Here is a 12680-nt window from a genome sequence, read left to right on the forward strand (position 1 = left end):
TTTTATGAAGAGGTATAAATGATTAAGTTTATTTCATTTTTTAATAAGGTGTTTTTTGGAGATGATAATCTGTAATTAGTTTGCATATGCTGATCAATATTCTTTTCCTTCATAACAATAATGCATTGCATTTCTGACCATATTGTTTATAAAAACATAAAATGAAGATATTCACTCCTGTTTTGGAAAATTATTGGAAAAAAAATCACACTAAGATGCCATTTTTTAATTATGTGATGACAAGATGGCTCCTTATTACTGACAAAATAAGGGGGAAAAAAGAACTGTTAAAAGAATAAAAATATTCCATTATCTCTTGTATTTGTTGAAAATATTTAGCAACTAAAAAGAAAAAAGATTTTCCTAGATAATTTCATAAGCACAAAAGCAACCAGAAAAAAAAAAAAAGTGTATGGACATCAAACATGAAAATACTTTGTAAAGGTTTTTAATAGATAAATAACTACAACATTTTTAAACTTTTAATATTTTATTTATTTGCATATATTTTTATTGTTCCTATTTAGCAGCATACATTTATTGTTCCTCAAGCATAAAAACTTGACAAAAATTACCTTATATTATTTTGTGGAACCATCACTGTAAACCAGTGAAATCTAAAGAATATGTTTGCAAAATCAATCAATATGATAAAATATAACACTTTGAAAATAACAATTCCACATCTATAAAACAATTCAAAATAATAATTCTATATTCCACATTTTAAAATGCTATCATGATATGTAAATAACATGGTAATACTTTTGTGCATAATGGAAACAGTAGGGTAATACAAACTTGAAAATACTTAATGTGACAGTGTCTTCATCTTTAATAGTTATAGTATGAAGACTATGACAGTGCTAGGACATTCACAAATCCTTTTTTTGGGAAATGCATCACAAAAAACTTTCCATTTCATTTTTCCTAGCATGCAAAATTGTCATCCAGTACCATTTAATCTTTCTAATACATTCAAATTATTATTTGAGTTATTAAAAAGGAAATTAAGATTCAGAAATCCAAAATAAACCTTAAATATTCATTCCACACTTTACAATAAAAAGCTTAGTATATGGAAGATAGTTAATGCAAAAGTTTGTTAATAGAAAACAAATTGTACTGGATGTTTCCTTTAAAAATGAAAATTGCAATATAGTTGCTGTAAATTACAAATGATTCTGGACAAAACAAATAACAAAAACAAATAATGCTAATATGTGGCTAAAACATATATTCAAAGAATTGATGATACTTAAGAAAACTATGGATATATTGGCCATGGCACAGAAATCTACTTCATAGGTTATATTGCAGCCCATTTGTGAAGCCCATTCCAAAGTACTGAAGAAGCAGTAAATTTTTCTTCAAACTAGGTATGAAGCATTTTTTAAAACGTGAATTAATTATGCTAATGAAGGTCAATGAAGGCCTTAAACAGCATTATATAAAATGGAAAGAATTAATGAATGTGACATTCATTAATTTCAAAAATCATTACTTTTTGTACAGTATTAACTAATGGAAATTAAAATGGTCCTTGAAATGCCACAATTATTATAATAAGGCTTGGGAAAACAGAAGGGGATACAAGAATGTTATGTGAATGAAAGTAAATAAAATGAAATTGTTATACCAAAATCATACATAATTGTCTTTACACATAAAGCCTATGATATTATCTTTTGAAAAAATTCTTAACATTATTATGTCACCAATATAACAAAATTATGATACCTTTTCAGTAATAGTATTCTTTGCCAAATATTCAAGAAACTTCAATAAGATTGCTATTTGTCCAATTAAAAAAAAAATTGCTTACTCTGTGCATTAAAAAAAGATTATATCATATAACAAATAAATCAAATCTTAAATTAAAACAGCATGAAAGTCCACTTTACTTTCATAAAATGTAAAATTCAACTTGAGAATAATAGCCATTTAAAGGTTGAAAATATGCTACAAAAAATACAAGAAATGCAAAGAATTTTTTCTCTGTATTTGTTTACTTATATGGCTCTGGAAAAGGTCTTTTTAAAAAATTTAATATTCATGTGTACATATCAATATTCAATTCCCAATATTTTTTGCCACACAGTTTTAAAGCCTACAAAATGAAAAGAGGCTAAATGCAGGAACATAAAATAAGAATCTGTATCCGCTGCAGGCAAATTTTGTCGCCTTCAGTTTGGTATATCCATATTTTGAAGCACAAGACCCACTCTGCTTGGAATGTATACCTAATTTTTAAAGAGGTAAGAAAAAGAAGTCATTACAAACTTGAAAATCATTACACTACAGATTTCAAGAAATAAGTTTGATGGCAAGACAGACTTCTGTTTTCCTAAGGTAATTAATCCTTATGAATCATATTTAAAATCTTACCATACTGTACAATACCTTTCCAATCTTTGTTCTAATGTTAATGACAGCATTTTAAAACAATTACTACTAGAGGGATCTGTATGATTTATAACTGTCAGTGTTAAGACTTCTGAGAATATGTAGTAGGGCTACTGACAATGATAAATGAGTGACAAATGATGATTCCTTATTGTTATGTTTAAACATTATTGCATTACTATAGTGCTGTGAATTAAATCTTGCCTAAGGCCAATGATGTCATGTTGTTTCATTAAACAGAAGTAATGTGACAAACCAATGTTTTTGAACTATTTCTGCACCTAGAAAGCATTATTTATGAAAATGTTTGCTTATTTACTTTTTCTCCCTTTGAAGAATAAGAGCTTAATGAATGCAATCAAAAGAATCCTAAGAGCCACACACTTTTAACTTCAGGTGGTATAACTTAAACTATTTTTCTAATTAGTCACAAATCTGTATTTCAGAGGATTCACCTTATAAATATAGGAAATTTTTTTTTATTTTTATTTAATAGCCTTTTATTTACAGGATATATACATGGGTAACTTTACAGCATTAACAATTGCCAAACCTCTTGTTCCAATTTTTCACCTCTTACCACCCCACCCCTCCCTAGATGGCAGGATGACCAGTAGATGTTAAATATATTAAAATATAACTTAGATACACAATAAGTATACATGACCAAAACATTATTTTGCTGTACAAAAAGAATCAGACTCTGAATTATTGTACAATTAGCTTGTGAAGGAAATCAGAAATGCATGTGTGCATAAATATAGGGATTGGGAATTTAATGTAATGGTTTTAGTCATCTCCAGAGTTATTTTTCTGGGCATAGCTAGTTCAGTTCATTACTGCTCCATTAGAAATGATTTGGTTGATCTCGTTGCTGAGGATGGCCTGATCCATCAGAACTGGTCATCATCTAGTATTGTTGTTGAAGTACATAATGATCTCCTGGTCCTGCTCATTTCACTCAGCATCAGTTCGTGTAAGTCTCTCCAGGCCTTTCTGAAATCATCCTGTTAGTCATTACTTACAGAACAGTAATATTCCATAATTTTCATATACCACAATTTATTCAGCCATTCTCCAACTGATGGACATCCATTCAGTTTCCAGTTTCTAGCCACTACAAAAAGGGCTGCCACAAACATTCGTGCACATACAGGTCCCTTTCCCTTCTTTATAATCTCTTTGGGATATAATCCCAGTAGTAACACTGCTGGATCAAAGGGTATGCACAGTTTGATAACTTTTTGAGCATAGTTCCAAACTACTCTCCAAAATGGTTGGATTCGTTCACAACTCCACCAACAATGCATCAATGTCCCAGTTTTCCGCATCCCCTCCAACAATCATCATTATTCTTTCCTGTCATCTTAGCCAATCTGACAGGTGTGTAGTGGTATCTTAGAGTTGTCTTAATTTGCATTTCTCTGATTAATAATGACTTGGAGCATCTTTTCATATGACTAGAAATAGTTTCAATTTCTTCATCTGAGAATTGTCTGTTCATATGTAAATATAGGAAATGTTAACACTCCAGCATTTCATATGACTCCATTTGGAATTTTCTTGGCAAAACTACAGGAGTGATTTGCCATTTCTCTTTACAGCTCATTTTAAAAATGGGGAAACTGAGGCAAACAGGGTAAAGTGACTTGCCCAGGGTAACAAGTAGTAAATGTCTTAAGTTACATTTGAACTCGGGTTTCTTGACTCAAGACTCAATCCATTCAGTCACCTAGCTCACCTAGTGATATGAATTGCTTTAATGGACCTTTTTGCTACTTAATTCTTTGTTGTTACTATTAATAAAAATAGCATTGGATTTGTGACTTCCTGGGAACTGTGACAGCCTATCAATTCAGATTAGCACCACCTCAGCAATTTAGACTCTTAAAGAATTGCCTGAGGGCACTGAGAGGTTATGTCCTGCCTAGAATCACAATAGCCAGTAAGTCTCAAGAAGCAAAATATAAGGCTAGGTCTTTCTGACAGAAGTAAACTCTAGCCAATTAATGCACCATTCTCTCTATAACTTAATTTGTAAAGATATGTTTCTTTTTAAAACTATAATTAGTAAAGTAAAGAACTAGCACAGTACTGCCTTCACTATGACAAATATCTTATTTTGCTATAATTTTTTAGTATTCCAAATAATCTACTTGCAGAATGTGAGAACTTGACCGATGGCGTAAGTCTTTCATAATTTGGAATCAGAAGGCAAAATAAAAAGCAAACACAGATTTAGAAGGGGAAAAAAAAAAAAGAAAATAAAAGAGTAGCTAAAATGACTCAACTGATTCCAAAGGACTGATGATAAAGATTACTACTCATTCTAAACACAGAGGACTCAAGATGAAGTTTTGGACACAGGCAATAAGGGAATTTATTTTGACTAGACATACTTATTACAAGAGCTTTGCTTTTAATTTTTTCAGTAGTAGCAGAGTGGGTGACAGGTGATAAGGATAAAATTATCATCCACAGAAGTAGAAAATTAAAATAAAGAGAACCATTGAGCTATCTTTCTCTAAAAAACAGAAATTAAAAAAAAAAAACAAAAACAAAAAACAAAACCAACAAAACAGTAAGAAGGCCAAAAAGCAGCAACACTGACAGGCAGGACAGTGAGTGAGTGTAATGAAAAAGAATTGTAAGGTGTATATAATAGAGATACGCAGTTTAATATACAATTGTCTTTTTTCTTTTCTATTATGTATATGGAAATGCTAATTTTATTTGCTGTTCTTTTAAGTTCAGAAAAGGCAAAAAGTCTATTAATATAAGTTTCAAAAAAAGAAGAGAACATTCATGGACATTGTGGTATATTCATGTGACACAATCTTTTCTTCTAAAATTTTTGTGATATAGAGCTCCTAACAATTCATGTCCTTAAAAGAGACAGTAATAAATATAGTTAATTAGATAACATTAAGGATTAAAGCAAACAAGTTTAAAACTGTTAGATTTGGGGAAATATATATGTATTAGCATTTAAAATTGTTATATAGTAATTGTTATCTAATTTCATGCATTTAAAAAAGTTATAAAAAGTTGAAAAACTTAAAAAAAATACCATTGGTAACATCAAGATTGAAAATGAACAATTCAAGAAACTAAAAATTTTAATCAGGTTTTTAGTATGTTAAATTTAATGAAACTATATGCATTTCTGCCAAATTTTATTTTGCTAATATTTTGGGAAAAGAGTTATAATTTTCAGTGAGTTGTACTTTTCTAAGACAATTACACATATAATATATGTGTTAACTATATATATATATTATACATACATATATTATTTTTAAAAACATGAAACAACACGAATAAATTTTAAAGTAGTTGATTAATTATTTTTTTTATTTTTAAAGGATATTAAAAAGATAATTTTCAATGTCAGGGTTCATTTTTTTAAAAAAACAAATTTAAAACTTTACAAAAATTAAATAACTATGCTAAGCATCTTGTCAAAAAGATAATTGTATTACAGTCCACTTGAGTTTTCCCAAATGTAAAATGGGGATAATTAACTGACCAAATGGTTATTGGCAATGAATCTAAATAGCAAACTTTGCTTATATTTTCATTATACAGGACTCACATTATTCACAATAGCAAAGAAGCAAAGTACAAAAATTTGGGGCTTATTTATCTGTGCTCCCCTTTCTGTCAGGGAATTTATATTTCTAAGTGGCAATTCTGCTCTTAGGTCAGGTTCATGTTAAGTAGGAAAAAAGAATTCTCCCTAGCACATTGGTCCCCAACATAATACTGTTAGTGAATTTCAGCAACTGAAGCTCAAAAAAATGAACATACTAAAATGGAATGCCACTTTTTCCCAACAAGATTAAAAAGTTTTACACCACTTTTTTTTTTTAAACCTTAAATTATTCTGATCATAGTTAATATGATTTCAGTGGCAGTATATAACAAACTGGATCACTTGGCTTCACATTTTTGACCAATGGGGGGAAAAAAAAATCTAGGGCTTTTTTACCTGCTGATGCTGCAGCATGAAATGCTATCTTAAGAATTCTGCAAGTGTAATGAACTGAACCAACTAAGCCCAGAGAAAGAACTCTGGGAGATGACTAAAAACCATTACATTGAATTCCCAATCCCTATATTTATGCCCACCTGCATTTTTGATTTCCTTCACAAGCTAATTGTACAATATTTCAGAGTCTGATTCTTTTTGTACAGGAAAATAACGGTTTGGTCATGTATACTTATTGTGTATCTAATTTATATTTTAATATATTTAACATCTACTGATCATCCTGCCATCTGGGGGAGGGGGTGGGGGGGTAAGAGGTGAAAAATTGGAACAAGAGGTTTGGAAATTGTTAATGCTATAAAGTTACCCATGCATATAACCTGTAAATAAAAGGCTATTAAAAAAAAATTCTGAAAGCTCTGTTTGTTGCTATTTTTGAAAGCATAGATTTGAAACTTATTCAGCAGATCCTATGGATCATAATGGAGCTTGCAAAGTAAATTCTTAACAAAAATTGTCTTTTTCACTACTGTTTCATGGGCACAGAATTCCTTTATAAAGGTTTAACATCAAAAGGAAACAGCCCCTTGCTTTACTGACAGGATAAGTCTGATAAAAACAGTATGAGGTTGTTATGCTCAAGTGATGTAACTGGGTCCACAACACAACTAAAACTGGGTAATAATGAATTTTATTACTATGGGATTCAGCTATAAAGTAGCTGAAGGTAGGAAAAGTTATTTTTGAAGTCAATTTTGCTTCTTCTAGTTGTTCCTTAAGCAAATATGGTAAAGAGGTAATTGTATTTTCTTGGTTCATTTGTATTCTCCTATTTCAGCCCTACTACCTGTGATTTCCCATCTAGAGCCTAGTTATTTAAATAAGCAATTTAAATAACACATGGTCAGAGAGAACAAAATAAAAGAAAAAGGCTCTATTTTGTCCTACTTGTCCCTATGATGTCATATCTCTCTTGATGTAACACAACCCTATGCAACATACTTTTTTTTTTTCCAGTTGATGCATTAATGTGCAGCACATTCCATGTCTGTTGAATGAGTTAATTTTGGGAAAAAAAAATTGGGGGGAGGGGGGAAGTTGTTAGTGCTGTTATTTTGTTTCAGCCGGGTGCAAAGATCTTTAAAGGGTCACACAAATGGGTATCCATAGTAGCTAGGAAGGCTGGTATTATAAAATTCTTCTTTTTTTTTCCCAATTTCTATGAATTCTTGTTCCTACCTAACAAATTGTTGTACAGGACATACTGATTAATGTATATGTGTGGAATTGCTTCTGTAAATGGTTCTTATGCTTAATACATTTTTGTAGAATGAGTGACTTTATCAGTTAATTTTCATTCAATTCTGCCAATACTTCAACGACTAAAACTCAGATTCCAAAAAAGACATAAATTCTGGACTCAAGAGAAATGGGAAATGCAACACTCTTCAGAAACCTATACTGCCTGGCAACTGTTTTTAAAAAGGTTGCAGCCTGTACTTCTTCTGTAGTCATAGTTTCTTAAGATTCAGAAAAGAAAGTTCTCATCATCAGAGTCCTTGGCACTGTTAGATGGTTCAACATCAAAAATGGATTAACATTAAAGAAATATTACCATCTGTTTTTGTCACTGAATTTTAAGAACTTTGAGACCTTTGCATCTGGCTTGCAGCTAAAACCTCCTATAATTGTCTTCCCCTAGAACAATGTGAGCTCCTTGGGAAAAAAAGTGCTGATTAACTTTTCTTTGTATCCCTAGCACAATAAATAATTAATAAATACTTTTTCATTTGCTTATTCAACAACCATGAACCAGGACAATTCTTCTTGTTAAATTCTATCACACTGTTAATGTATTTTATAATATTTCATGAGACTGAAACATAAATGAGAAAATAATTACATTATTTAAAAAGAAAAAGCCCCAAACATTCTAATTTTGCTATCAATTTAACAAATCTAGAACTTTTACCCAAAGTCCCAAAGGGATCTATCCCAAAGGGATAGACTTTAGGGGGTCCCCAAACTTGGAAGTTTTGTAAGTTTGTAAGTGTAGGATTCTAATGAAAGCTCTAAGTATTAAAATTCTGTGGACTAGTAGTGTGGGAATGGTATGTTTTTATTTTGTAGAGTTGGCTGTAACATCATCTACTCCATAATTCTTTTCTTCTGAGGTTTTGGGATTGAAGAAAGTGACTATTTTGTCATCTTACTGGATATTTTCTATTTTTACTTTTAGCTGAGTGTTACTTTCAATAGTTTCTATCAAGCCAAGATCTGACAAAACATAAGTTCTTTGAGAATAGAGGATGTTTCTACTGGTCATCCTGCCATCTAGGGGAGGGGGTGGGGGGGGTAAGAGGTGAAAAATTGGAACAAGAGGTTTGGCAATTGTTAATGTTGTAAAGTTACCCATGCATATATCCTGTAAATAAAAAGCTATTAAAAAAAAAAAAAAGAGAATAGAGGATGTTTAATTTTTGCTTTTTGTATTCTTGGCCTTTGTACAGAGCTTTGAGATTACCTAACATCTTCTAGTATATATACTTTCTCCAGAATCCAATCTTACTCATCATCAAAAATCTCATTTTTCCATTGTTAATCACTATGCAAGATTACCTTTTTCTGTAATAGGGAATAAACAAAAGCGTTTTCATAAAGCATTTGTGTTCTTGAATCAAAAAAAGATGAATCATATCAGTCAGCTAAGAGGAGCAGAAAATATTGAGATATGCATTTGAGTGCAAAACTACATTCCAAATGAAATTGTAAATTATTCCAGATGCATAAATAGACCAAATTTCTGATCTTATCTTAGAAATTTATCATAATTATCTTAGTAATTCACAAATCATCCAATTACCCAATGGAAAAAAAGATAAGAAATTGTGGAGCAAAATACAGGAAATAAAGTCTATACAAACACTTAAAAAACCACTCATGTGATAAACAAATTAAAGCAAATTCACATTTTACAAAGAAAAATTCTGCTAGAATTAACATTTTTCCTTTATATTACATGAATTACTAGGGTCCAAAGATCACAAGGACTGATTTATAAGCGACAAGAACAGCCACACAAAATAGAACTTATTCATATGATTTAATATTTTATTTTCTAGGTTCTTTCTGTTAAGAAAATATGCTGGAAATAAAAAAAAAATATTTTATGAAATGTCAAGAAATGTAGCTTTTTATTGTTATGATTAATATCAACAGCAACTTCAAGAGCCTCCTAAAGACAGAAAGCAAATGTTTTGGAAATAATACTTACCAAAAGAGAATAAGGACGGCCATTATGTTCAAAAGACTCAGAAATGAAATCTGTATTATGGTCCAATCTCTGATGTCCTCCATATTTCTCTTCATCAGTATCCAGAACAATTTTGAATTTATAATGTATTAAGGAATTCAAATTAATTTTGTTTTAATAAGATCTCCTAAAATATATACCATATTTGTTTTACCTTTATTCTTCTAAGACAATATGGCACAGTAGGTATTGACTTAAATAGAAGAAAGGACTTAATACAAAAACACTTCTGCAACTTTGTAACCATGTACAAGTTACTTGACCTATTTCAGGCTTTTTTTCATGCAGAATAAATAAAATACCTGTGGTAGATACCTTACAAGCCTGATGTGGAGATCAAATGAAAGAAAATATGTAACATACTTTGTAAATTTTAGATGCTATATCAATGTCACTGTTACTGTTCTTAATAATAATCTGAACTATAGTAGGATTGGAAGATAAAAAGACAAAAATAAAACATTTGCCTTCAAGAAGCTTATATTCTACCACTTTCTGGTATTAGTATATTAGAACCTGTTATAATTTGATTTCCCAAAGAACCCAATAACTTTATTTTATACACACATTCCTTGTAATAAATACTCATGCATATTTATTACATTCAAAACTGCTAAGAATAGTATTCAAATACAAAAACAACAATATTTATAGCCACTCTTTTTACTGATAGTTAGTAACCGGAAATCTGGAGGATGCTCATCAATTTTGAGGAATGGCTCACTGAGCTGTGAGATATGATTGTAATAGAATGTTATTGTACTATGAAAAATGATAAGCAGAGTGACATCAGAAAAAAATGCCGTTACATGAACTGATACAAAGAGAGCAGACCCAGGAAAATATTTTACACAGTAACTACAAGATTGTATGACGAAAAATTGTAAATAACTTAAATAATCTTGGTAATATAATGATCTAAGACAATCCCAAAGGACTCATGATGAATCATTATCTGCTTCCAGAGAAAGAACTAAAAGTCTGAATACACACTGAAGCATGTTATTTTCTTTTCTTTCCATTTTTTCTTTTTATGCAAAAATGATTAATAAGAAAATGCTTTACATGACTGTACATGTAAAAACTATATCAGATTGCTTACTGTTTCAGGAGGGGAAAGAAAGAAAAAGGGAATATAATTAAAAACCTTAAAAAAAGTTTAAAATGGTTTTAATATATAACTGAAGAAAAAAGAAAACATAAAAAAAACATGTAGTTAATAAATAGAAAGTTGGGGGCTATGGGGAATCAGGAAAATTATCATGTAAGAGGTGGTACTTGCTGAGAACAGAAAGGTAATGAATAAATATTGGTCTTAAATTTTAATCTGTGGGGCAACTAGGTGGGGCAGCTAGGTGGAGCAGCTAGGTGGCACAGTGAATAGAGCACCAGCCCTGAAGTCAGGAGAACCTGAGTTTAGATCTGGGCTCAGACACTTAATACTTCCTAGTTGTGTGACCTTGGGCAAGTCACTTAACTCTAATTGTCTCAGAAAAAAAAATAATCTGCTTATTTCAGAGAAAAGAGAAGAAAGGGAAAAGGAAAAAGAGATTAAATTAAGTGTTATCTGTAGAAGGCCACAGATAATGGAGAACAATGGGCAAGGTATAAGACTCTTTATTTCAGTAAAAGGAACCCTGCTGACTGTCTGGTTCAGCTACCCATCCACCCTAAGGGCTCTCAGCCTTTCTGAGAAGTTAGGAATAGGGACAACCTGTGCTATAGCTGAATAAGAGTGACAACAAGTGGCAAAGAGACATCTATACAGAATAGCAAGTTGTTTACGTGGTCCTGCATCTGCAGTATATAGTTAGCACATGCGTACTATAGTTATGTAAGGGTATTAGAGTATATAAGGCTAAGAGAATTTGGAGTAAACAGACTCCATGTTTGACCATCCATGAGAGTCCCACCTCTTCACTCCTTTTCTAAGACTAAGGACTTGGGCTGATAACGAGATCTTCCAGAGAGCTAGTTGGGACATTACATTTGACATTCAACATGGGGCCTTGGAAAGCAGCGTGACTCAGGAACAAGTTAAATTTAAAGACATACAAGCAGGAAGATTTCAGTAAGGATTAATCTAGCCACTTTCATTTTTCAGCCAAAATGAGGCAAGTGCTAACAAAAGAACCATCCTCCTGAGGGAACTATGTAGGGGAGAAGCTAGGTTTGCTTGTAACTCAGAAGCAGATTACTAAGTTCTCAAGTTGTGGAGGAGAGGTTGGAGCCAGAGATGCAGAAGATAGTAGAAGAACAACTAACTGAACACAATGTGATAAAACTGGCTTTAAGAAATTCCATATATAAGAAAAAGAAAAAGAAAGTTTTTAGCATGAAGTGACAAAGAAGTATGAGAAGAAAAACAAGCAGAAAATTGGTGCCCATAGCCCCAGAGGATACAACGTATGAGAGAGGTATGGAAGTCTTTTATAGTATCATATTGATTTATATTGTTTGTTACTGCTTTGAGAGGTTTGAGGAGAATGGTCAATTGGGCAGGAAGGGAGTTAAGGACTGTGCTGAGAAGTTTGAGGGGCATGGTGCTTCTCAGATTCTCAGCCCCTCTTCACTTCCCTCTAAGCCTGTGCATGTGCCCTTGAGGTATCCTCTGTTTCTTGATCCTCCTCCCTCAAAGCAGCCTTCATGAGGAAGAGAATGAGTAGCAAGAGGGGGTGGTAAGAGAAGAGACATTTTACAACAGTTAGGATTACAACTGAGTACTTCAGCTTTTTAGGCAGAGCTGCTTTGAAAGGCCTGCCAGCACAATCACCTGTTCAATTTCAATGGAAAACTAATACACCAGTGTGGGTGGAACAGTGGCCCTTAACCAGTAAAAAAATTCAGGACTTATTAGATATAGTACAGGAGCAACTTGACTAAGGATACCTACAACCTCCTCTAAGTCCTTGGAATTCCCCTGTATTTGTGTAAAAAAGAAATCTGGAAAATGGAGGCTGTTGATTGATT

General features: G+C 31.8%; 1 protein-coding gene across 1 annotated transcript in view; it reads right to left on the reverse strand.

Annotated features, from left to right (window-relative positions):
• Positions 1-464: 464 nt before the first annotated feature.
• GBE1 (1,4-alpha-glucan branching enzyme 1) overlaps positions 465-12680 on the reverse strand; it is a 142890-nt gene continuing 130674 nt past the window's right edge. The window contains exons 15-16 of the mRNA XM_031958840.1: positions 9672-9789; positions 465-2243 (exon numbers count right to left, since the gene is read on the reverse strand). Of these exons, the coding sequence (XP_031814700.1) occupies positions 2187-2243; positions 9672-9789 (175 nt within the window). The 3' untranslated portion in view covers positions 465-2186. The remainder of the gene's footprint in view (positions 2244-9671; positions 9790-12680) is intronic.

Source organism: Sarcophilus harrisii, chromosome 3 (assembly GCF_902635505.1).
Source record: "Sarcophilus harrisii chromosome 3, mSarHar1.11, whole genome shotgun sequence".
NCBI lineage: Eukaryota > Metazoa > Chordata > Mammalia > Dasyuromorphia > Dasyuridae > Sarcophilus > Sarcophilus harrisii.